Source organism: Mustela nivalis (assembly GCF_964662115.1).
Source record: "Mustela nivalis genome assembly, chromosome: 1".
Lineage (NCBI taxonomy): Eukaryota > Metazoa > Chordata > Mammalia > Carnivora > Mustelidae > Mustela > Mustela nivalis.
In genome coordinates, this window is record NC_139020.1 from 64,607,165 (window position 1) to 64,633,739 (window position 26,575).

At 45.3% G+C, this 26,575-nt stretch overlaps 1 protein-coding gene across 1 annotated transcript in view; it reads left to right on the forward strand.

The window, feature by feature from the left end:
* Window positions 1-242: 242 nt before the first annotated feature.
* Window positions 243-26,575, forward strand: part of ARHGAP31 (Rho GTPase activating protein 31) — a 114,451-nt gene continuing 88,118 nt past the window's right edge. The window contains exon 1 of the mRNA XM_082711394.1: window positions 243-1,169. Coding sequence (XP_082567520.1) covers window positions 1,070-1,169 — 100 coding nt within the window. The 5' untranslated portion in view covers window positions 243-1,069. The remainder of the gene's footprint in view (window positions 1,170-26,575) is intronic.

A 26,575-nucleotide genomic window follows, 5' to 3' on the forward strand; every position in this document is an offset into this window, starting at 1 on the left:
GGCGGAAAACCGCTCGCCATCGGGTTTCTCCGCCGGACTCCCTGTCTTTGTCTCTGTCACTACTTCGAGTGTTTGTGCAGGAGAACGCAGGCACCAAAATAGAAAGTGTCAAAGAGATGGTGACAACGAGGATCAAAACAAGGCAGGACTTTTTTACAGTTCCACCTAGCACCCTGCGTCCCGAAGGCCAGCGCGCCGCCTCCCGCCCTCCTGCAGGAGCCGCGGTGGGGCAGGAAGCCGGCGGCTGGGGCTGCGGGTCCTCCTGGGAGCGCGGCGGTTTCCTCCCGAGCTGCCCAGTTATCTCCAGAGCCGCCGACCAGCTCTCGGCGGAGCGCGTCCTCCCCGCCCCCCCCCCCCCACCCCGCACTCCTCAACCCACCCACCTACTTCCTCCGGCCCCATACACACGCAGCGCGGAGCTGCCAAAAATTTCCACCCTCCGCCCCCCTCCCTAGCTAACTTCCTTCCAGCATTTCCTGAGCTGGATGATCCTAGGATTTGTAAGACAGGAAAAAAAGGAAGGCGTGAGGGCGGGCGAGAGAGACAGGATGCTGGTTTTTCGCGTTCCCGAAGCCGTCTGAAGGCAAGACAGCGGGCGCAGGGCAGAGGAGCCACGCAGCCCCCGGGCTGTCTGCTCGCCCTCCGGCTGCTGCCCGCTCGCCGCGCGCTCGTCCTCTCCCGGGCATCGGCAGAGGCGGAGAGGAGAGCTCGCCCTCCCTCCGAGGCGGAGGAAAACACCCGAAGACACCGCAGGAGCCCGTGGAAGTCCCCGGGACTCCGAGTGAGGAAGTGACACTCCCGCCGGCCGGCCCGCGGCCGCCAGCTCCGCCCGGCCTCCCGCCCCGCGGCCCTGGAGGAGCGCGCCGTGGACTCCAGGCTCCGCGGCCGCGCCGGGCTCAGCGCCCCGCGGGCTCCATGCGCGCTGCCCCGGGCCGCTCTTCGTCCGCGCGCCCATGCGGCCCCTCTGTGCCGCGCCGCAGCCCGTGATCTGACCCGGGAGACCGGCCTAGGCGCGGTGCCACGCACAGGGCAGGGGGAGACGGAGGGGCAACCTCTTTGGGACTAACTCATGAAGAACAAGGGTGCCAAGCAGAAGCTGAAACGAAAGGGAGCCGCCAGTGCCTTCGGCTGTGACCTGACCGAGTATCTGGAAAGCTCCGGACAGGATGGTAAAGTGCCTTCGCCCCCCACCCCCACCTTTTCTTTTTGTTTGAGGGCGAGATGGACTCTGCTGGGGTGTGTTAGATTCGGTTCACGAGTTAATGTAGTCCAGGCCTGTGGGCGCAGTGAACTTTATTTTTCTTTTGAAAGACACGTATGATTCCGAAGGTGCACGGCGCTGCCGCCCCGACGTGCAGAAGTTGTGGCGGTCCTTCCGCTGGTCGCACACCAGCCGTTAATGGGCGGTGCTGCTTCACGTTTAACCCGCTATCTCTGCGGGCTGGGGGGTGGGAGCTCCAGGGGTCCTGATCGCGACGTGTGGATGTCGGAGGGGAGGGATGCGGGCCGGACTTCTGGGATGGTGATCGCTGAGTTTCTCCGGGTACATAATTACGACCGCCTTGGGTGTCCTTCTCGGGCTCTCCAATTTCATCTGCTCGCATCTTTTTTTATTAATGTGCTGGAAGGCAGGGGGTGCGGTGGATCCTGGCTGGGGGAGTGGTTGCACAAACATTTTCTGAATTTCTGAACGGATGCCAGATATATAGTACCTCCCTCCCTCCCCTTCCCAACCCCCCAGACCCTTTACCTCCTCTTGGCTTTCAGATTAGCATTTGGTGTGTCAGACAAGAAGAGTGTTGTAAAAAGGTCAGAGGGCCCGGATTTTAAAATAGTTTAGAGCATATAAAAGAAAAGGAGAGCCAGCTTCTCCGTTTTCAAGGTCAGACTGCATTAAAAAAAAAAAAAAGGCGGGGGGAATCCTGCAGAGTAGAGACAATTTAAACATTTGTTGGGGCAGAGGGAAAGAAAACAATCTAGAGTACAATAACAGCATTTGGGGTTAGAAGTTTTTAATCATAGGAAAGTTGAGGAAATTGAGCAGAAAATGACTCCTTTTGTAAGGTTGACTGGTCTTGTGCATACCGTGACAAAAAGGCCTTGTCTTCAGAAACTTAAGTGAGAGAGAAAACAGTTCACTATATAGGCCTTGTATTTACACATAGAGAGCTATAACAAAGGAGGAAACTGGAGGGCTGTTTAACTGTGCAGAATAATTCTGCCTCCAGGAAAATCATCTCAAAAGCGATTTGATTAGCTCGTATCAAGTGTGCATCTCAAAAACAGGGCAAAGATTTTGTTTCAGTTCCGTTTTTTTTTTTTTTTTTTTTTTTAAAGACTCAGTACCACCTAGTAATTTGCAGTGGTGTGATATTCCTGTGGCATTCTAGATTCCAGTGTGTGCTGTTCCATTAGGATAAATGGCTTAGTATCTCAGAGCTCGGGGGACCACAGGTTTCAGAACTGCCTCTTTTAAAACCAAGAATAAGTCAACTCATTTCATCCTCTCCAATAATCCGGGAGAGGGCAATTTGAAATAAAATTGGACTAAACTTTTCTGAATGTGATAGAACTCCAAGGGTGCATCTTAACCACTACTCTCAGAAGTTCAGAAGGAAATGTTTCCCTCCACCTGTTTTCTTGAGGAACTTCAAGTTTAAGTCCAGGCTCACTACAAATGCTCCTGTGATGCCCCTGCCCACCATGTGGGTGTTATTTTGGGCCCCCCTTCAAGCATGAGAGTTGCATGGGGATGCTTGCTGGTCCCGCCCCATTCTTATAATGTCATAAATCATAAGATGAGCCAGGAATCCCAGCATTCTGTGAAGACACCTCAAAGGCAGCCTTTGGCATCTCTTGTTTCACCTGCTTTATATTTTGGGCTTCCATACAGGTTTCATTTGGGGAAGGAAAAAAAAAAGGAAAGGGGCTACTGCTTAAAGAAAAATAATTGAAAACCAGTACCCAGTATTCCCAGCCGTGGTGAAGTGGGGGGCAGGAGAGGCAAGGAAGCCCAGACAGGTAACTTGACCTGCCTAAGGTCATACAGTAAATCACGGAGGTTGCCGAGGGACCTGGCCTACCAGGCTCCTCTTTCTTCCCTAGCTTTCTCATCTAGGCCAACGTTTTCCTCTAATGATTTTTTTTTTCCTAAATTGAAAGCAGACAGCCCTGTCACAGGATCAGCAAACTTTCAAGTCTGACGTACCTGAATACAGTTTAGCTTTGAAACAAAAGGAAACTGACCCACTTAATGATCTAGACACCATTCTTGTGCTACATGAGAATTAGGTGTGCATAATAAACAGCTTATATAAATGAGAGTGATTAGGATTTTTTTTTTTTTTTGCCACATTTAAAACTCATTATGTGGTTGCCTCTTATTTTTCCTGCAGTATAGCATAAGTAGGCAAAACGCTAATGGTTTTTTCTCAGACAGTGTGTTTTCCTCACAGACTTTCTGAAGCATGTATTGGTTAGTAGACAAGGTCTGGCCTCTGCTTCCAGGGAGGAAAAGCTGACCTGGGCACTGCCCCTCTGCCCACCACCCTGGAAGTTCAATCCAGAATCCTGAGGGTGACAAGTCAGTGTGGTAAAGAAACCAGAAGGCTGGGGAGGGCCTCACCAGACGGACATGAGTATTGAAGTGTGGAGTCAAGGGTAATGGAATGATCCTGCATAGAGACAGAGAGAAATGGATCCAGGTTTGGAAGCGCAAGGGCAGAAGGGAAGGACAGAGATGTAGGAAAGCCAAGAGAGTACTTATGCTGGGCCAGGGAGGGAAGCTGGGATAGAAGACAAAGCTGGTGACAATTCGCTGTATTCAGGCCATCTGCAAATGGGGAAGCTACACCCTGAGGCCGAGCATAAAAGATGAATGCCATCCACTTCAGTCATTTGCTCTGGCCAGCCCTGCTACCTTCAGCCAGATAAATCTGCTAGCGGAGGGTGTGTGGGTGACGAATAGGTGTCCAGCTCAGAGCAGAAGCTGCCAAGGGCCAAGCTTCAGCTTTAATCTTTAGGAAGCTGATGAAAACCAGAAGCCCTTCCTTATAGAAACACACACACACACACACACACACACACACACACATACGTGCATGCGCGCGTGCGCGTGCACACACACACACACACACGCATCGTGTATGCGTTTTCTCTGGGCATTCACACTGATGCCAAGTTCAGACCCTGCTGTTGATCGTGCCAGCTGCACACAGGCCTGATGTGAAGGGTCAGTTTCCCCCTGCTTCTTTGACCACTCTCCTGCTGCCTGGTGAAAACACTCAAGCATGGCTCAAAGTTGCTGGTGGCCAACTTGGCCAGCACAATGACTGCCATGCCAACCCTCAGCTCTCCCCTGGGAACCAGATAGCATTATCTTCCTGGCCGGATTAGAGGCAGAAGAGCATCCCTCCCTCACTGGTATGCTGAAAATAGTACAGTTTGGGGGGATCTTCTTTTTTGACCGGTGAACGTGAAGGCCTTTTGCTTGCAACAATGTAATGAAAACCCCATCATTTTGTCACCTGCAGTTGGAAGGCTGCTGGTGAGGCCCTGTGAGGCCGGAGCACGTCCACCAGCATTCCTTACCTTCTCCATCCTCAGCCCAGCACCTGGGCTTTTCCCACATGGCTTGGAAATTCTGAGGCCGGGAGACCAGGGACCAGTAAGAGCACGTTACCGGAAAAGCTGTCTTCTGCCTCCATTTGCGTCAACTGTCTCCCCTGTGAAGGGTGAAGGACGTTCTTTTTTTTTTTTTTTTAAGATTTTATTTATTTATTTGACAGAGAGAGCTCACAAGTAGACAGAGAGGGAGGCAGAGAGAAAGGGGGGAAAACAGGCTCCCCATTGAGCAGAGAGCCCGATGTGGGGCTCAATCCCAAGACCCTGGGATCATGACCTGAGCCGAAGGCAGAGGCTTTAACCCACTGAGCCACCCAGGTACCCCATGGCTGAGGACATTCTCACCCTTCTGAGCAACTCTGTCATTTTATTTGATCTCTGGGAAAAGATGATATTGTCTGACCCAGTGGTTTGCCATGATGGTGGCACATTCGAAGCACCTGAGGAGCTAAAAAAAAAAAAAAAAAGGCAATGTGAGGGTTTGCCCAGGTCCCATCTCAGAAGAATTAAATCAGAATGTCTTGTTGCCCAGGCAGGCATGAGTATGTTTTAAAAGCTTCCTAGATGATTCCATTGCGCAGGCAGAGTTGGGAACCACTGCTGGCAGTGTAGGGTTTTATGGGCCATTTTCTTCCTGGATAAAGAATCTTAACTATTCAGAATGTATCCTCTGAATGTTTGATAAGAATTGTGAGCCTTTTTATGACTGAGGCTTTTTTTTCTAGTTTTTATCAGATTGAAAAGGAAGAAAAATATATATATATATATAAAATTTCTGAGGCTAAATAATTCTCTCTGTTTATTGGTATATTTAACAAATAGGGACTGAGGCATAGGGGAGGTACCACGGGAGAGAAACATGCACCCCAGACTCGAGAAATTTACAGTCTAGGGGATGTGAACAAACTTTCAGAAACCAGTAACTCAATGAAGCTCTGAGATTACCTGTCATAACTAAAGGAGGAGCTGTGAAAGCTACTATCTACGATCAAATAGATAAGATACCCAAACATAAATGGGAACAAAGTCTTTCTGTTCAAGGCAGGATTTAATACTGCCTGGAGAACCACAAAAGGTACGCTCTTTGGCTTAGGCCTTTCCTCCCCAGCATCTCAGCGGGCACATCCTTGTCAAACCCTTCCTACCTCATTCTTCGTTCTTTAGGTCTCAGCTCCTTCTGGAAACCTTCCCTGACCTCCCACGTCGGGTGCCTCTGCAGGGTACTCGCATTAGGAGTTCTGGAAGCTTACTGTCCGGCATTGAATTCCAACTTTGCCTGGTATAAGTTACTTACCCCCCTGGGCCTCAGTTTCCTCATTTGTGAAATGGTGATAAGAGGACTGATATGAGGCAGAACACTTGGCAGAGGACATGCATATGGAAAGCTATGAATATAGCTATTATTATCATAAAATCCTGGACTTGCCCTAGTATAATCACCTGCCATCCGTGACTGAATGAGCAAGGGCTCCAATGAGATGTAAATGATAGGGTCAGTTGGGTTGTCAGTCACAAAGGGAGACTGGAGGCAGACTGATTGCCCTATTGAATGAAGAGGCCATTTCCTGCAGGGATTTCCCAGAGCCATGGGAGAGTAGACCCTTGGGGCATAGTGTGGAAGAGCAAAATGTCAACCTGAGTCCAAAGGGCCCTCAGAAAGCTCTGAGAAAGGTGCCCCGCCGTTCCTGTAACGAAAGGGAACTGAAAGAGAAATCAGGTCGTGGAGGTTGAGCTTGTGGGGACAGAACAACAACCTCACAGGCTTGAGTTTCGAGGGACATCCCCATATCTGGGTCCCAGAATTGAACAGGAAGAACCCAAGCAGGAGAATTAAGGCCTTAAGCCAGAAGCAAACTGAAAACACAAAGTCTGACGGTCACTTACTCTGCGTCGTCTGGACATGGCAAACAACCCTCATAGAGAATAGAAACAGCTACTTCCACTTACCCACAGCCCTCCCTCCTGCCACTCTCCAGACCTGTGCCAACAGCCCCTTGACCACAGGCACGGCCTCACCCTTCCACTTCCCTTACCCACCCCCACAGGCGGCCACTCAGATGCCTTCCAGCCTCAGGAGGCTCGGGCGTTGGCCCTGCTGAGAAAGCCCACTCTCTCTCACCCACCATTCCCTGGAGCCAAGTGAACCATCTGCTATGGGGTAGGGGGGAGCTGGAGGCCTCGCCTTGTGCTGGGGCAGAGGGGAACGTGATGAAAGCGGGAGCACCCTTTTCCATAGCCAATGCTGTAAGTGGGGAATAAGCTCCCTGTTCCATTGGAGCTGTAGATTTTGCTGCATCCTTTTTACCCCACCCCACCCCCACTCCCTCAGGCATCTGTAGGCTAACTGGAAAACTTTTCTGTGGGAGTGGGGAGGAGGGGAGAACGCAGTCTGAATTCCAGAAGCTGATTGACCTAGGCTGTCCTGAAACCCTTGCTGGGGACTGTTTGTTCCTGGGTATCACCTCACTGGAGAGTTTCCTGGGATTTTGTGGCAGCGTGGCTGGCTGTGTGTGGGAGAAGCAGGTGGGCTGAAAGACCCAGGACTTAGTCTGAGGATAAGAAATGTGCCCCCCCCCCAACTCTTTTTCCATTAGATATTGTAGCTAAATATATTTGACAGAAGCGACAGACCCTTCTAATTGGGGTGACCTGGTGCTCATTTCCTCCAGAACAGACTGATCAGGGTGAGCTATCCACCCCCACTGGCCTCTGGGTTTCAGAATTCCACTGTCCCCTCTGTGGTGCCTTCACACAGGTCTGGAGGACCAGGAACGTGGAGCTACTTGTTTTCTTATTGTTTTGTTTTTCACTCATAACTTGTCTTGAATTTAAGCCAATGTAGCTTTTTCCCACTTACCCCCACCCTTCAGATGACTTTTCTTTTTGCTTATGTGTGCATGTCCCACCCAATTTTCTGAGCTATCTCTGTGCCCCTGTACAAAGGCAGCTCTTGAGTTTAAGTGGTCTTAATGCTCCTCCCTGGCAGGGCTGGCCTCAGGTCCTTATTTCCGTGGGGCCGCATCCCGCTACAGCTTCAGGAGTCTGGAGCCTGTCCCTCTAACCCTCCCCTCCAGGATGCAGTTTTAGGTAAGGTGTAGAATAAAGAGCATGCAGAGGAAAGATGCGACTGTGATTCAGAGAAGAGCAGATACTGGTATTCGATTTTTTTCTAAGAGCAACTTCTAATGGAGAAAGATGAGAGCATGATGCTGCTGGTAGCTGAAGGAGGAAGGAGGAAAAGTAGGTGGTCTTGGTAAAAGAGAAGGGACCCAGAAATGAAGGCTGAGCCCCAGGTCAGACTTGCTTGTTGTTTTTATTAGTAGTTAGAGTTAATGTCTGCATGGTTTGCTTACTATGTGCCAGTCCCTTTATCCATACAAAGTCATATTTTTGACATCTGTAAGAATCAGGCATTTTTTATCCCCACTTTATAGAGGAGGAAACTTGATGAAAGAGGTTAAATACATTACAAAGATTTTGGAGATGGGAACGGCAGGATTTAAATCCAGATCTACCTGACTCCCAAGGCCACGGTCCTGAGCACAAACACAATCTCCCAGAGTAGCACAGTTTACAATTTGGCATTTACATTAGTTTTGTAAAAATAAAACAAAATAAAACAAAACAACACAAACCCATAACCCTGCAAAAAAAAAAAAAATAGCCTTTTCTCCCTTTGCTTTGTTCTTCCCCCAGCCATTAGATCATTAATGATAATAACAAAGGACATTTGCATGGCACTTTCCCCTGTGCGAGGCGCTTTTCACACAAGTCTGTTCTAAACCTGCCAGCTTTCAAGACCAACCAGACCCCACCTTTTCCTCCCAGGCCCCTCCCTGCCCACAGCAGCCACAATCCTCTTTCTTCTCAGGAATGCCCATTGCATTAGAGTCCCAGACACCCAGTTTGATCTTCATTTCCCTTACTATCCTATTTTCTAACTGGCATGTCGGTGGTGAGCTCTGCTGAAGGCGGCTGGCAGTCAGCAGCTCAGGCACATTTGGTCGTGCAAAGTGCCTCTCGGGGTGAGCCCCATGGCCAGCACACAGTACTTGGTTGATTGACCCTATTTCCTCCTAAGGAAGTCAGTGTTCGAGCCCTTCTAGGAAGCTCAGGACCAGAGACACTCTAATGGGCTGCTGCAGTGTCAGGAATCCAAGATTGTTTAAGGTTCCCCTTGGGGGATCCTAGCTACTCCAAGATAGAAACTGACCCAGACTTTGCACAGGACGCCCCAGAAACACTGCCTTTTCCTAGTGCCTCACCAGTCACTCCTTGATATGAACCACATTCTTGGCGGGGCCCCAGAACCAACTGAGTTTCTGGGATGGAGTCTCAGGCACTCTTTGTTCTAGTTCAAGCTTGGCTGATGCATACCAGGCCCTAGGACCCCGCCCATAGCCTGATGCTGCCCCAGAATGCCTTTGGGGACCCCATCCCCACCTCCCCCAGAGAGAGAGGGATGAATGTCACCCCCTCTCCCAAAGCAACATATCCCAGCTCTTACTGTTAAAGACACCAGAAAATAATTTGGCATATCAAATAGGATTCTGGCAAACTATAAATAAATCTATAGCTTTCGTGACAGGCAATTGAGCTAATTTGTGCAATTATGCATATTTCTTTCCCTGAATCTTTTCATGTTTTTATTCAGAAACCATCTTGTGTGGGTTTTTTTTTTTTTTTTCCATTTCAACGCAACAAGTATTTAACTAATGTGCAAGACACTCTCGGATTTACAAAGATGCTCTCAAGTTGCTCTCAGCCCGGTGAGGTCATGGGAGGGGAGGATAGCTAAGAGAAGTACCAAGAATGAAATTTATCATGGAGTAGCAAGGACTCCATGATAAATATCATCTGACCATGAGGAATGGCAGAGATGGGAGGGGGGGGGACGGGATGCTTGGTGTCTACAGATAGGAAACAACATGGTCTTGCCTGATACTTGTAATTGATCATGCCTACTTGCACCCTGAGGGAGAGACGCTGAAATTCTAGGAAAAGGAGTTGAGATGGACTTCTTGTGACCTGGCTTGAGGGTGGGGGCTGTCTTCAGTGGCAGGAGAGTGAAACTATCCTCAGGAGAAGACAGAGTAGCTGATGGTACCAAGAGTGGTGACTGGGTTAGCTGCTGTTGGTGCCCTGCCTAAGGGCAGGACAACGAGGGAGACTGGTAAAAGAGAAAAAACTTTTTAATGATGTTAAGTGACCCTCCTAATTATGTGTCTTGATTTAATCTACCAGTATGGCATTGGTGGGCAACCCCATTCTTTATATGAAGACCAACTCAGGTTAAGTAACTTGCCTAACTAACATCACCCAGCCAGGAGGTAGAGGAACCAGGACCAAAAGCCTGTCTGTCCAATATTAAATTCCCATTCCACAGCTTTGTGTCCCCTGGACCCAAACAGGTCAGCTGGCAGTAAATCAGGCTCTGAGATGCAGAGCTCCATTTTACCATGCATTGCCAAGGTGATAAGTTCAGCAGGATTTAGCTAGACTTTTAATAAAACTTTTGGCAATGGAGCTCTCATCCCCAGTTTTTCAAAGTAAAACATTTAGGTTCCAAATGGCAGGTTTCTAAACAGAGAGCATGCGCTGTTACCATAAGTAGTTCCTTCCACCACTTCTTTCCCATCTGTTTCCTGCATGCAGAGCATTATTGGGAAACAATGATGTCAGCTCTTCCATATAAATCTACACCTCCCTGCTTGCCCCTCCCCTAGAATGCATATTTTTGTTCCTCTTTCTGGCTTTTGTCTTGCTGTTCTGTTCCGTAAGGACTCACGCTTTTGGCGTCAATTGTTGGCTTTCTTTTTTTTTTTTAATATGTTTTAGCTATTTAAGCTTATTGTGGCCTTCAAAGTGCACATGCTTTTTTGGGTCCATATTTGGAAAATCTTTTGTTTGGCTAATAGCTAGAACATGGGCCTGATGTTAATGGGGGAGGAGCCATTTTGCTTTATGGAAAAGCAAAGCTAGATGCAGGGCTCTGAATGGGCTCAGAACTGAGGACACAGGGTGTCTGGGTGGCTCAGTCGGTTAGGTGTCTGCCTTTGGCTTGGGTCATGATCCCAGGGTGCTGGGATTGAGCCCTGCATTGGGGGGTGGGGGGGGGTGTCCCTGGTCAGCGGGGAGCTTGCTTCTCCCTCTGCCTCTGCCCCTAATTCATGCTTGCTTGCTCTCTCTCTCTAGTGTTCTCTCTCTCTCTCTTTCTCTCTCAAATAAGTAATATCTTTAAAAAGAAAAAGGACTGAGGACACAAACGCTACTTGGGGGCCCTTTGGGGTGCATTAAAGCAGTTTGGACCCTGGGCACAGAACCCTGAAGGTCAGGAAAATATACTCATGGAGTAATCTGTTTTTTTTCTCACCCCAAGCCTGATTTTCAAATGGGACATGGTTTCTTCAGTTCCTCTTTTTCTACTGCCCCTAATGACAATTTGGTTTCAGAAAGGAAAAGCAGGTGGAAGGAGGGGTTGGTTAGGCCTTAGGGGGGTAGGGGATGGGGGACATTACTTTTGAAATCTGGGTCTAAGAATTCTGGCCCTCTCTTTTTAAGCCTCTGGTAGTGGTACTCAAACTCTACTGGGCATAAGAATGACTAAAATTGCAACTTTTACTTTTAAAATTGAACTTAAAATTAAATTTCAAAATGTAAAAAAGCATTAGTTAAATATAGTATACTTTAGCACATTATAAGGAATATTAGAAATACTCCTTAAATTCCCTTTCAGACTCCTCAAAACGAAATGGATATGTAGTAAGAATTTCCAATAGGGGCTCTTGCCTAGGTCGGAGTCCCTGGGTCTGTGGAGAGCATGAGATTTCACTGAATGAGTTCTAGCCTCTCTAGGGCTGAGAGCTGTAAAGTGCCACTGCATTCTGAGGTCGGTCCCTCAGAGATTCTGCTTTTGTAAGTCTGAGATGGAGTCTCGGAATCCACATTTTTAAAGATGAGCTCCAGGTGATCTTGATCTCTTTCGTCTACTGATCTCATTTTCAGAAACATTGACTTGGCCCACAGAAAGAAGCAGCTGAATGAAACCACATGATTTTTATTTTCTTCATTACATTTTACATATTGCTCAAATTCTCAACAGTAAACATGTATTTTTACTACTTAAATTGGGGGGAGGGTGGGAATCTTTAAAAATTATAATGGAGGGGGCGCCTGGGTGGCTCAGCTGAAAGCCTCTGCTTTCAGCTCAGGTCGTGATCCCAGGGTCCTGGGATCGAGCCCCGCATTGGGCTCTCTGCTCGGCAGGGAGCCTGCTTCCTCCTCTCTCTCTGCCTACTTGTGATCTCTGTCAAATAAATAAATAAAATCTAAAAAAAAAAATATTATAATGGGAATGGGATAGTCCTGATTCTTTCAACTATTCATAAAGCCTTTTTGACAAAAAAAGGCTAAGCCTAATCCTTATGACAAAAAAAATCTTCCTAAGTCCTGTTTGTTTGCTTTCCTGTCTTCATGGTTGCAGTTTAGTAAAATCAATTAACTTCTTTTCTGAGAGGCAGTGGGATGTGGTGGTTAGCATGTGGCTTTTTTGCTGATAATTTGACTTGGTTCAGATTTCTGCTCTCCTGCATGCTAGCTCTCCACATGCTAGCTCCACAAGCTGCCAGATCTCTCTGTGCTTCTGTTTCCTCATCTGTGAAGTAGGGATTGTGGTATTATTGTGCAGGGTTATCATGAGGACCAAATGAACTATTGCATGGCCTGGAATTTAATAAACCTATGGCTAGTATTTCCTTGGTGACTGGAAGTCTTTCCCTGTTTCGGCCTCATTGCTCAGAATGTGGTTCCTGAGTAATGCTACAGATATGGAAAGTTAAGGGAGCTGAGAACAAATACTATTCTGAGGCTCCCACCTATCTCTAGGGGCTTCCTCTTTGAAAAAAACAAATTTTTAATATACCTCCAATTATTTAATTTCTTTGGTTGAATGCATAAAAATGCTAAGTCTTCAGACTTTTTAAAAAAGATTTTATTTATTTGAGAGAGAGAGTGAGAGAGAGCATGAGAAGGGCGAAGGTCAGAGGGAGAAGCAGACTCCCCATGGAGCTGGGAGCCCAAATCGGGACTCGATCCCAGGACTCCGGGATCATGACTGAGCTGAAGGCAGTTGCCCAACCGAGCCACCCACATGCCCCAATCTTCAGACTTTTATTTGTTGATAAATATTTCTGGGGTGGGACTGTGGCAAACTTCCTAAAATTTACATTTCTTTACTAATCAGAAAAAGTAACCTAAAAACAAAATCAAAAGGGAGGAAAACGAGAGTTATGGTACAAGGCTATAATCATAGTGACAGCCATTCAATCTTCTAGTTTCCATTTGTATTTCAGGAGGGCTATAAATCTGGAAAATGAGCCTGTTTTCATCACTGATGGAACCAGGGAAGGCGTGAGTTTTAGCTGGCCCAGATGCTGTTTCCCATCTGCCTATTTCTTTGCTCTACAACCACGGTTTGACAGTTGACTGAATCTAGTAGATCTGGCTCAATCGTAGGTTGTACAAACAGAATCTCAGGTTGTAAAACGTACAAATCCCCCCCTGCACTCCTCGTGGGTTGAATCAAATATGGAGTCTGTTTTCATTTCTCAGTGCTGTATTTGAAGATGGAAGCTTGGCCACAAAATATGTTTAGGAAGGTGATTGGGTGGTGAATTGTAGACTTTCATTACTTCTCACTTTCCATGGTTATTGTCCTAGTTTCCTAAATTGTCTCTCCCCTGTGTAGAAAGAAAAGCTGCTCCTTGAAGACTGGGGCCATGCCCTGTTTGTCTGTGTGCTCAATGTCTGCAGGGCTGGTTCTTTTCTGGAGGCTCTCAGAGAGAATCCATTTTCTTGCCTTTTCCAGCTTCTACAGGCTGTTTTCCTTCTTCAGTTTGTGGCCCCTCATCACATGTCTCTGATTTCCTGCCTCTTTCTTATAAAGACCCTGTGGTTACATCAGATAATTCAAGGTAATCTCATCTTGAGATCCCTAGATTGATCACATCTGCAAAAATCCTTCTAGACATATGATACAACATTCACAGGTTCTAGAATAAGGACATGGACTTCTTTGGAGTGACATGACTCAACCTACCACAATCTGTTTTCCCCACAGCACATTGGCTCAGTAGATATTAATAATGTGAATGGAGGGAATAAGGTGGTGATTCTGTGAGGGGAGGAAGAGAAGGATATCAGCATTTTAAGCACTTACCGTAAACCAGGCCCTGGGTTAGCTGGGACACAGAGATGAAGACGTATTGTCTGTCCCTGTGGGATCTCACAGTCTCATGCAAGAGATGAGCACACTCTCAACTGACTCTCACACAAACCACAACAGGAGGTGGATGACAGTAATTCTGACTCAGAGGAGCTGGGTCTTCTAAGATGAGTGGAATCTGAGAGGCCTCTGCCTGAGAGAAAGATGTTCCAGACAGAGGGAAGAATCCAAGCCAAGGCTTTGGGTGTAGAACAATATGGCAGGACTAACATTCTCAAAAGAAGAGCAAAGAGAATGAGGGTGAAGCATGAGCCACCCACCTGCCTGGGCTAGGGTTATAAGAACAGATGGCTTATGAAATGACCATTATAATTCTTCCACAGAAGAAAAGAGCAGTTGACACAAGTGTGCCAGTTCTAATTCCAATTCAATAAAGGAAGAATCTTGAGCCAACTTTAAAGCTTCTGTGTCCTTTTTGCTGTTTCTGTTGTTGCTGGTAAGAAAAAAATTGGACCCCAGGCTAGGACTAAACTTCCTCCAGGGGGGAGGAAAAATGAAGTGCCCCAAGCAGTTATAACCCAGAGTTTTGGTTTATTCCATCTATTTATAATCTTAGGAAATTTCACTTTTCTCTGTCTTGTGGATGAAAACCAGAGCGATGTTTAATATTTCAAATCCAAGTTTTATTTGAGTTGAAAAATTTTGTAATGTTTCTTCCCACCTACCTCCTGGCCACACTTCTACTCCCTCCCATCTCTTTTTCTTCGGAGGTTCTCTTCACCTCCTCTTTGTCATTCCTCCAGTTTAAGACACCATGGAGTAGTTATCAGATTCATTGTTCTTGTCAGTTTTAGTCCCAGGTGCCATTTTGAGCTTGGCGCAGTATGATCCCACTGTGCTATAGGATGGCCCTCCCCGCCTCAGAGAAGTGCCCTCCCCACCCTGAGAGGTCTCCGTCTCTGAGGAGACCTTGGGGTCCCTTGGAGGTGGGCCTCCCTGTCTAGTGCCTGCCTTGCCTCTGCCAGATTCCACAACTCCAAGAACTAAAAATACTTCAGCCTCTGCCTTTCCTTCTGGCAGGCGCTCAAACCGGTTTTGTCCCTTGTGACTGAAAAAGCAGAGGACCAGAAGGAAACAAGACTAGCTCGATGGTCAGCCACTACCTGAGGGGTTCCCTCCCAGAGGTGCATTCACTCCCATTCCGGATGGCGGTGGTCTCCATTACCCTCTCACCAGAATAGCCCCTTGGGCTGTTCTCTGCTCTCCCTTGACTCCTAAGTGGAATTGGCAGGAGTCAAGAAAAAATACAGGATGTGATTTTCATGAGGCATAAACACCTGCCACAGTTGCAAGTCATCGTCTTCTCTTGTAAAATTATAAAAGCAATTGTAAAAAAGAAAGAAAAAGAAAAAGAAATTCAAACAGTATGGAGACTTAGTACAGAGTCCCTTCTCACACACTTGCAGTCCCATGTGTGAGTCAGGGCTGGATTCAACCAGACTAGTTCCGTATAGCGAAATTTTCTGAGGGAAATGGGTTCTGTCTGCACTGTCGGATTTGTCAACCACTGGCCACATGTGGCTGGTAGCTTTCGAATGTGGCTAGAGCCACGGAGGAACTGAATGCTACATTTTAATTAATTTAAATTTACATAGCCATATGTGGTCAATGGCTACTGAATTGAATGGCACAGAGAACTTTCTCTGTGTATATGCTAAAAAACATATGCATAGAATGAGTTGCTTTGTTTCTTATTCCCCACAAAGTTACAACATGTATATGTTTTGAGATAGGCTGTTTTAAGTAACAGAAGATCTTGGAGAACTACCCATTTTTGTAATTATATATAGCTCAGTCTCACTCTTCTTTATCACTGCAGGGGATTCTGCTGAATGGATGAGTTGTTAAGTATAATTTTATTTTTTTAATTGGGTGTGTGTCACATTCCTGTGTTTCCCAGTGTAAAAGACTCTAATGGATGTAGTAAAAAAATGTCCCTCCCATCCCTGTCCTTAGCCTCCCTGTTCTTCATCCCGGAAGGAAGTAGTGTTAATTTTTTGGAGATCTTTCTTTTTTTTTTTTTTTTTTAGATTTTATTTATTAATTTGACAGGGAGAAATCACAAGTAGACAGAAAGGCAGCCAGAGAGAGAGAGAGAGGGAAGCAGGCTCCCTGCTGAGCAGAGAGCCCGATGCGGGACTCGATCCCAGGACCCTGAGATCATGACCTGAGCCGAAGGCAGCGGCTTAACCCACTGAGCCACCCAGGCACCCTGGAAATCTTTCTGTAGATATCCCATGCATATATACAAGCAAATACACATATACTTTTTATACAAGATCATAATTTATTTTTTTTTTAAAGATTTTGTTCATTTATTTGACAGACAGAGATCACAAGTAGGCAGAGAGGTAGGCAAAGAGAGAGGAGGAAGTAGGCTCCCTGCCGAGCAGAGAGCCTGATGTGGGGCTCGATTCCAGGACTCTGGGATCATGACCTGAGCCGAAGGCAGAGGCTTTAACCCACTGAGCCACCCAGGTGCCCCAAGATCGTAATTTATTTAACCATTTCTTTCCCTTTTTACAAGTTCCTATAAGGCTTCTCTTTTTGTCTAAATACTGATCAATTAGTAATTATCGAATATGGTATGTGAGTCATCATCATTTTCATTGATAATTGTTATTTATAACTTACTGAATATTAATATGGCTTCCCTTTGCTTATAATGAGGGTAGAATTTTCTAGTCCACATGCTTCTAGTTATACTTTAATATACTAAAAGTATACTATATTATATATATACTAAAGTATACTATATTATACTTTAATATACATAACTAGTTATACTAGCTATGCTTCTAGTTATAATTTCTAGTTATACTGGGCTGGTCAATACTAGCTGGTCAGTCTATGTTCTGTCAGCTGGAGTCCAGGCCCTGGGTTAAGGCTGATGCTGGGGGCAGGGACTAGTAGGAAGCTCTTTGGCCCACACGCTGGCATATCACAGTGCTCTGGTCATCTGAACCACATTAGCACAGGCCACAGAGACCCAGAAAGTGGCAACAACAGTGAAACAGGTGGCAGCCTACATAGGAATGTATCCTGAAGCTGAGCGTCCATATTTTTGCGAAAACTATAGCCAGAGTATATCTTACAGTAGGATTGGAAAAGAGAATGTCTGATAAGAACCTTTCACTGGTATCACTCTCTATACACTTGAATGGCTTCCCATCATCCTTAAGACAAACATTGGCTCCATAAATACCCATAGGGTTTACCAGTTGTCATCCCCAGAGACCTGCCTAACTCCTCCTATCTCTCTTTAGCTTCACCCAGGGTCCTGCCAACTCCAGCCCATAATTTGGGTCTTAGCGTGCATGTCTCATCCTCCAAGATGCCTTCCCTGATCCCTCTGAGGAGGGATCAGGTGCTCCCATGCTACGCTGCACTGCCCAGTGCTGCTGTTATCACACTGAATGCCCCATCCTCACATCCACCCTATCCCTGCCTCATTCTAGACTCTCGATGACTCTGGGTCGACTCTGTGAGATCAGGAGCCATGTCTCCTGGCTCACCACTTTATCACTGATGCCCAGCATAATGCTGACAAATACGTGTTAAATTAGTAGATGGAGCCAGGGAAGGACAATGCTTGCTGTCGTGGGTCCTAGTAGTGGTGGGGTGGGGATGGAGGAGTGCGTCTGTGTGAGCATTTTGCCCATATGTGTGCATCTGTCATGTGACTAGGTATCCAACATGGAGAGTAGAGGTGGGGGAATCCACTGGTGCAGCATGGGGTGGCTTCTTCATTCTGCAAATAATTATCTGCTGGTCATAGGCAAATCATCACACTCTCTGAATCTCAATTTCCCCATCAAAGAGGGGAATGAGCCTTGCATGAGAAGATATAGGCCAAAGAGCTTTTAAAACGGGAAATGAGTATCAGTATTTACGAATACCATAATTATCCTGCAGTTTAGGCACTCATGCTCAGAAAAGACCGAGCTGCCCCAAAAGCTGTGTTTGCTGATATGCTGTGAGTTTGATGCCTCCTTGTAGACATCACCTACTGCCATGTTGGAAGGAAACCAGGAGTGCTGTTTTCCTGGAATAACGCTGCCCCCGATCATTGGGCTTCCCCAGCCCTGCTAGCTCAGGCATCGGCTACCAACAAGGGTTCTTCCAGGCCTGTAAGTAACTCATGCCGGTGCACAGCTGGGGCTCCCCTTCCATTCCATGCCCGGGTCATCCTGTGCCAAGGCAACCACGGAGATCAATGAGCTAGGCTAATGTGTCATTTAGAGCTGAAGGAATCTCAGGAAATTGTTGCCCAAACTTCTGGTTTCATACATGGAGAAACCTGGGGCCCTGGACAAGACAGTAATTTGCCTGAGAAAATGCAGCTGGCCAGTGGTATTTCTGGCTACCTGTTGGTATTAGCCAGAGAGAACAGGTCAGTGCATTTCTCAGAACTATCCAGCATCAGGAATCCCTGAAAGAGAAGAGGCTCAGATGATAATGGCCTTTAAGAGGGAAGGAGGACTCAGAAGAGACTACCTCACAGCCTGAGAAAAAATATCCTGTATTACATATCTGGTTAAAAGGAGGACATATATTTGCTGTCATAGAAAGATGTCCAACTCTGTCTATAGATATTTGATATCTAATATCAAAACATATACCATATAATTCTATTTTTGTAACTATATACATAAGAAAAAGTCTGGGGGAATACACTCAAAACATTAACAATAGCTTTTTTCTGGATGGGTGCTTTTCTCTTTCTTCCGCATGCTTTGCTGTGTTGCTGGGTTTTTTGAATGATTTGGGGTTTTTAAATAATGTACATGTATAATGTGTATACTTTGGAAAAACAATAAGGCATTTTCACTATGTAAAAGTGTAAAGATTCCCTAAATTATTGCAACTTTCTTTACTCTGATTTTGTTTTTATCAACAACTTTCCTTTTTTAAAAGATTTTATTTATTTGACAGACAAATCACAAGTAGGCAGAGAGGCAAGCAGAAAGACAGGAAAGGAAGCAGGCTCCCTGCTGAGCAGAGAGACCGATGTGGGGTTCAAGCCCAAGACCCTGAGACCATGACCTTAGCTGAAGGCAGAGGCTTTAACCCACTGAATCACCCAGACGCCCCTATCAACACTTATCCTCCTAAGGATGTGCCCATCTATACAGAGGCTAGACCCAATGTGAATTCTTATTAAAAAAAAAAAAAAAAAAAGACAAAATTGCCATTAGCTGTCACAAAGTCATTCCCACAGAACTTGGTTGCAAAGAATGAATCACTCTCAGATGAACTTGCCAAATTCAGGTTCTGATTCTGCTGAGGAGAAGACAAAGAGCCTGGTCTGCGATGACTCCACGAAGGCCCAGCTTCCCCCATATACACACACCTTGAGGACCTCCTTAACATATCAGCTGGACTCACAGTCCTTATGGCCACTGCTTGGGGTTCAGGGTAGAGCGGTCTTGGAAGCCTTTGGTAACACATCCTTGAATCTCCGACATAGGGAGAGAGAACTTCGGTTTGAGGTTATGCAAAAATATGGCTGGGTGACCACTTTGGTCACCTGCCGAATTTTGCAAGAGACTTTTGCACCAAACCGTCAGATAGTGTGAGACAAATATTTTGGGGTTTAAAAGTAAAGTCCAAGTTAATAGAAGGACAGAGAACCTGCCAAGTTTGCAGAGGTCGGTGGAGAGTATCGAACCCTTACATGGTGCCTTACCAAGTGTTTTTACCAAATCCTCTCCTTTGTCCTTCCTAATCCTGTAAGTGAGATAGAACAGGTTATTACTACACCTGCTGTGTAATGAGGACACTGATGGTCCCCAAGGACACAGAACACCAAATCCATGGCCTTTACTAGGACACAAGACTTATATAGCTAGCATGCATGCATAAAGCTCTGGATTAGGAATCAGAAGACATATGTATTTGTCATGTGACCTTTGGGAGTCCCTTCATTTTTCTAAGCCTTAGCTTCCTCCTCTGTAGAATGGGGATAATAACCTCTGTCCAGCTTGCTTTATGGGGTGGGGATCTGACAAGATATTGGACACAAAAATAGTGTTCTCTGAACATAGTGAATTGCTAAAGGAGTAAAAAAGTATGACAGTTTCCCAGGGCAGGACTGAGGGATGTGTGTTTGTGAATAACTTTCTCTAAACAAAACCGTTATTTTAGAACTGGATAAACTTTATGCAGCCCCCAACAGTCCAACAGCCGCCAGGCAAGTTCCCTAGGAAGGCAAACTGTTCATTCTCATGCCCCCTATCCTGCTTCAGGTAGAATTTCAGCTTTGAAGAGAAGTAATAGAGTTTCCAGGAAAAAGAAGCATACCCTTTCTCTGAAACCCCCCAGGGCTGGAATGGGGCTTGAGTTAGGGACTCTTCCTGAAATACATGCTTGGGATCCCATAGTTTAATCCTAAGAAATTGGTCTTGCTTACTTATTTTGAGGGATATTTAAGTACAAATAAACTTAACATTTGTGGGGCATCTGGGTGGCTCAGTCACTCAAGCATCTGACTCTTGATTTTGGCTGGGATCATGATCTCAGGATTGTGGGACTGAGCCCTACATCAGGCTCTGTGTTGGGCATAGAACATGCTTGGGATTCATACTCTCCCTCTGCCCTCCCCACCACCCCCCAGAATAAATAAATAAATAAGTTAAAGTTTGTGCTATGCTTTTCCCATAAGAGGGACCACTACAGAGGGCTCTTGCGTGCCCCCCCACTGCCCCGCTTCAGCAGGGCACTCTTGGTTTCTTCAGTCCTATTTGTTTTATGTTTTGGGATAAAATGTATCTGGACAAAACATTTTATATTTAAAAAATTAAGTTCGAAAACCACTGCTGCTTAAATCTGCGAATCAGCAAAACTTTCTTTTTTCTGTCTGAGGGTCACCCACCCAGCCAACTGTCTATCTCCTGTGCTCCCTCCTGACCTCACTAATAACCTCCTTTCTGAGATCTGTTGCCTGAGGTTTGCCCTGGAACCTTTCCTCTGGGCAGTCCAGGTGTCATGTGTGTTTTGTTTCGTTTGGTGACATTTCACAAAAGGCCTGCAGAGTACCCATGCAAATTCAGTTCTTTGGCAAAAAATGTCTGGCACCCATATGTAATGTACTGTTTTCTGTTTTATAGGATAGTGAGGTTTCCATTTTTAATGGGAACAGTATAGAAATAAGGCAGAGAGAGGGTGCCTGGGTGATTCAGTTGGTTAAGTGTCTGACTTCAGCTCAGGTCATGATCCTGGGTCCCAGGATCCAATTCCAGGTGGGGCTCCCTGCTCAGCGGGGCATCTGCTTGTCCCTCCCCCCTCCTCCTGCTCTTACTTTCTCTCTTTTTCTTCCAAATGAAGAAATAAAATCTTAAAAAAGAAAGAAAGAAAGAAAAAGAAAGCAAGCAAGCAGAGAGAGAGAGAGAGAGAGAGAGAGGACTGACATTCATGCCACTTCTCTAGATTTCTATCGATAATTCTTAGCCTTCTTGCCATTGTGGGTATAGTTTCTTACGTGAACACTAGCAACATTGAATAATTTCTGACACTAAAGGGGCATCCCCATTCATGTGGGAGGAAGGGGAAGAAAGAAGAAACAAGAGGGAAGAAGAAAGGAAGGGAGATCGGAAGGAAGAATGGAATTGGAAGGTGGTACAGAATTTTGGAAACCGCCAAGTGGAAGACTAGCCTTTGCTAATGATGTTCTGTATGATGGGGAGTAAGGAGCTTCAGTGTCCTTATCTGCAATAAGAGGGTAAAAATATTTACCATATAGACTCACAGGGACGCTGGGAGGATCAGCTGAAATAGTGACGAGGAAAGGGACTTTCAGATCTCCATTAAGAGGTCACTGTTCCCCCAGCTGAAGACTCTGTCATCATTTTTTTCACTGCTCTTTGAACAGATGGTTTGAGGGATTAGGATCTTTCCCTCTTTCAATTTAATTTTGGAGCTCTGAAACTAAACCCAGCTGTTTCTACAAAGTTTTCAAATGCTAGGCCTCAATGGTTTTTTTACTGGGTAAAACTCAGAATCTTTATAAATGATCTTTGCTAGAAGTCTCAAATAATATTCTTGTAAAAACAATAATTTAAAGATAGCACTAATGACAGAGAAGTTACAGTCTGAATTTTTTTTAAATATCATCTAATAATTTGAATTTTGCCATAAATGTAACTTTTCTGTTCTGCAGATGCAGGCCTGCTTGATCTTTCTGAACTTCCCATATTTAGAAAAATGAAAAGATATTTTACTTACTGATCAACTAATTTAATCTGGTTTCACTGAGCCCGAGAAATGATACCTCCTTTTCTTGGTTAACGTGGCATTTTTCCAAATGATATAGATTATTTACATATTTTACTTAGATTTCTTAAGACAACTAGATTTTTATTTTTGCAGAATGCTAATTGGATACTGTAGAATCTGTCTTCACTTATGATTATTTGTATTTTAAGTTAAACATTCAGATTTCTGTCTAATAACTAAAAAAAAAACCCCTAAGCTTTTAGTAAGTATGGAATGTAGTAATAATTCAATGAACAAATATTTCTGGGGAGAAAATTCAAGAAGTGGTAAAAAACAAGCTAAACTGCATTCCAGTATTGGATGGACATCCATCTCTTGGCCCAATGACCTGCCCTCCTTTTTTGAACATACAGGTCACATTACTCAAAAAAAAAAAGCCTTTTCAAAAATAAGCAGTGCCTCTGACCTAGTCTATCTTGGGACTCATTGTTAAAAATTCTTCCCTTCTGCTCCCTTCTTTTGGGCAATACTAAACAAACATTACCAACTGTGGAACAGATGTTCTAATGGGAGAAGTTTCCAGAGCTGGGCTCAAACACAACCCCAGCCAGAACAAGACACTGACCACAGAGATTAATCTTCTGGTATGGGTGGTAGGAGATAAAAGCACCTTCTGGATTTCATCACATATTTTTATAAAACAGTCTCTAGAGGGTTGTGGGTGTATTGTTGTTGTTGTTTTGTTTTGTTTTGTTTTGTTTTGTTTTGTTTTGTTTTAAGAGCAAGTTCAGAAAATTCCTCCATTTTGTGACCCAAATGTCATCGAAATGCTTACATTCAGTCTTCGATAGTTTAAGCAAAGTAAACCAAAATGCTTTCTGTTCCTCTATTATAATTTTTAAATAACGTGATTTCTCTGCCACCTTCTTTGATTTTGATGGGAGGTATTGAGAATTCACTGCACATTGTAGCATACGACACTTCAAGAAGATAACATTTCACTGCATTCCGTGAGTTACAGGGTATCTTACAGGATATGGAGCAGGATGGGCTCCCACCTTCCATCTAGGCACTGGTACAAAGTTATATCCAACAACACACTGTGCTCTTTATTTCTTTATTTAATTAATAAGTATTTGTAGAAATCCTAACATTGTCTTAGTGCCCAAAACATCCCATCTCCTGGATCTAGTACCCTTTAATTTTTTAAAAAAATATTTTATTCATTTATTTATTTATTTGTGGGAGGTGTTGGGGGAGAAAGAGAAAGAGAGAGAGAGAGCGCGCACACAGGCAAAGGCAGAGAGAGAAGCAGGCTCCCTGCCCGAACAGGGAGCTTTTTGTATGTGGTTTGTTGACCATCCAGAGAATCCTGGATTTCAATCCCAGAACAAGAATTTTGCCTTCTACCATAACATAGGTTCTCAACATAGTTTATGTTCCATGTGTGATTTTCATACCCCATCTAGTATTAGATAGCTTGAAGAATACAGCAATATTCTTCATTCTACTAGGTCCTTACACAAGACTCGAAGTTGTCAAACCCAAGAAACCTGCTTTTGTTAATTGGTGCATATTTTCCTGCTGCTGCATAAGATCTCCAGAAACACACACATGTAAACATGTGGCTTTCTTGACTTTCTCCCCTTCCGTCCTCATGGAAAAGTTATGGGCCCCAAATAAGGGGCATTTCGTTGTTAGGTATTTTCTAACCCAAAATGAGCATAATTATCATCTACGTGGGTTGAGATACAAAATACCATACTGGTTTCAAACAATCTTGGGCCAAACATAAACAAGTTAAGTTCATTCTGCATATCTAATCTTCATGATTAGAAAATATTCTTCTGATAAATACATTTATTGTAAATAAACTTTTCATGACATCATGACCCTACCTTTTAGTCCTTTACTTCCTTTCCTAAGTAATCATCGTTATAAATGTATTCTTTCCTTTGCTATTAAGAGTTCCATTCCAGGGGCGCCTGGGTGGCTCAGTGGGTTAAAGCCTCTGCCTTCGACTCAGTCATGATCCCAAGGTCCTGGGATCCGCATCGGGCTCTTTGCTCAGCAGGGAGCCTGCTTTCTCCTCTCTCTCTGCCTGCCTCTCTGCCTACTTATAATCTCTGTCTGTCAAATAAAATAAATAAAATCTTTAAAAAAAAAAAAAAAAAGAGTTCCATTCCAATTTGGTCCCTTCTGCCCATGAATCCCCATGTCCTTGCCAATCAGGAATCAGCTGTGAGCTCGTCATTTCCTTTTTATGTATTCTAAAGCTCAGATTTTTGGCCCAGTGAAGCATGCTCTTCCCTTTTGGTGATATCTTGGATGTATATAAATTGCCCCATCCCTCTAACTTCCACATATCTTTTAAATTATGGAAAATCTTTCAATTGATGGAAAAGCCGCTCAAGTACATCTTATCTTCTTTCACCCGGCCTAGTGATTTCCTAGTGATTTCCTATTTTATAGATGTGTATGTGTGTGTATATGGGTAATATGGAAAGTTTCTGAAATAAATTTTTTTTAAAAGATTTTATTTATTTGACAGAGAGAGAGAAATCACAAGTAGGCAGAGAGGCAGGCAGAGAGAGGGGAGAAAGCAGGTTCCCTGTGGAGCAGAGAGCCCTACGTGGGGCTCGATCCCAGGACCCTGGGATCATGACCTGAGCCGAAGGCAGAGGCCTTAACCCACTGAGCCACCCAGGTGCCCCTGAAATAAATATTTTAACTAATAATACATGCTTATCCACATTGTAGAAAAAATGGGAAATATATAAGCATTTTAGGAAAAAAAGATCTAATTTATTTTCAGGGTTTTTTTCTATGTATATTTTCCATGTGGTTGTGATTACATTGTGTGTATGTATGCATGTATGTGTGTGTGTGTATTTTTATATATATGCCTCTTATGTATTTCTTTAGAATAGATTCCCAGAGGGCCAGCTGGGTGACTTAGTCGGTTTAGCCTTGGACTCTTAGTTTCAGGTCAGATCATGATCTCAGGGTCTTGAGATCAAGTCTTGCTTTGAGCTCTCTGCTCAGCAGAGAGTCTGCTTGAAGATTCTTTCCCTCTGCCCCTCCCCACTGTGCTCTCTCTCTCTCTCTCTCTCAAATAAATAAATAAATCTTAAAAAAAAAAATGATGTCCAGAAGTATAGTGACTGGATTAAAAGGTGTATTATTAGGACTTTTTTGACTGGGAGTGAAGTAACTCAAAACTACATAGGAATAAAAAGGGAGTAGGGGTGCCTAGGTGGCTCGGTTGATTAAGCGATTACATGTCTGCCTTCAGCTCAGGTCCTGATCTCAGGGTCATGGGTTGAGCCCCACGTTGGGCTTCCTGCTCTTCAAGGAATCTGCTTCTCCCTCTCCCTCTGCCCTTGCCCTTGCTTGTGCACCGGCAGGCACGCACTTTCTCTCTAATAAGTAAAGAAAAAAAAAAAACTTAAAAAAAAAAAAAGAATAGAAGGGAGTGGTGGTGATTAATTCATAATATAAGAGGACCTTGGCACAGGGGCTTTGGGGGACTGGCTTTAGGGAGCTGGAACCTGAGACTGAAATTTTAACTTTCTGATTTTCCCCCTTGTTTCTGGAATGGGATAATAGCATTTATCTTACAAAGATAAATGAAAACGAAGATTATGCATTTAAAGTGCCTAATTTACAGAGACAACCTTGCACCACCTTCTATCTTTTTTTAGAGTCAAGATTTATATTTTGTCTTGCCTGGGGGTTGAGCTTTGCACTCCATTTCCCCTCACGGCACCTTTTCTCGTTGTCGGCAGCTTGTGTTCAGATGTGGTTTGTCTGGATGTCCCCCTTGTGCTCTCCTGCAGCTTACCCCAGTGGTCAGCTCCCGGACCTCCCACCCACTGTCTCCGCTCTGCCCAACCTTCTTCCTCCCCAGCCTCCCACCATAGGGCTGAGAGGCCAACGTTGAAAACAAAGGAATCTCTGACGGAGAACCGGCTAGTCTGGGAAGGACAGGCTGGAAGGGGAGGTGGGCGGAGGTTCTTGGGGAGCCCTCACTTTTGCAGTTCCCTCAAAGCCCTCTTGGCTCGGGTCCGGCCTTCTTCAGCCTGCATCTCTGTCATTTGCTTGCTGCCCTGGGTCCACGTCCGACCCTGCGCCTGGCTCCATGTGGGGCGCCGACGAGAACAGGACCCAGGTGGCGAGGTCCCGCGACACCCTGCCACTTCCGGCCTCCCACCCCTCCGCCCTCTGCCCCCCCACTTCCCAGCGGGGGGCCTGGGATCCTCCCAAAGGGGGCCCCGGCCCACCCACCCGAATGCGCACTGCCCGCGCGCAGTCCTCTAGGGGCGACATCTAAGGCTTTCATTAGGTCAAGGCCATGTTCCCTCTGATCCCTCTCAAAAGGAACCGAGGCGCTTGCTTCTGCTCCCTACGGCTCGGCTTCCTCCTGGGCCACTCCGCCCACGGGTTTCTGATCCC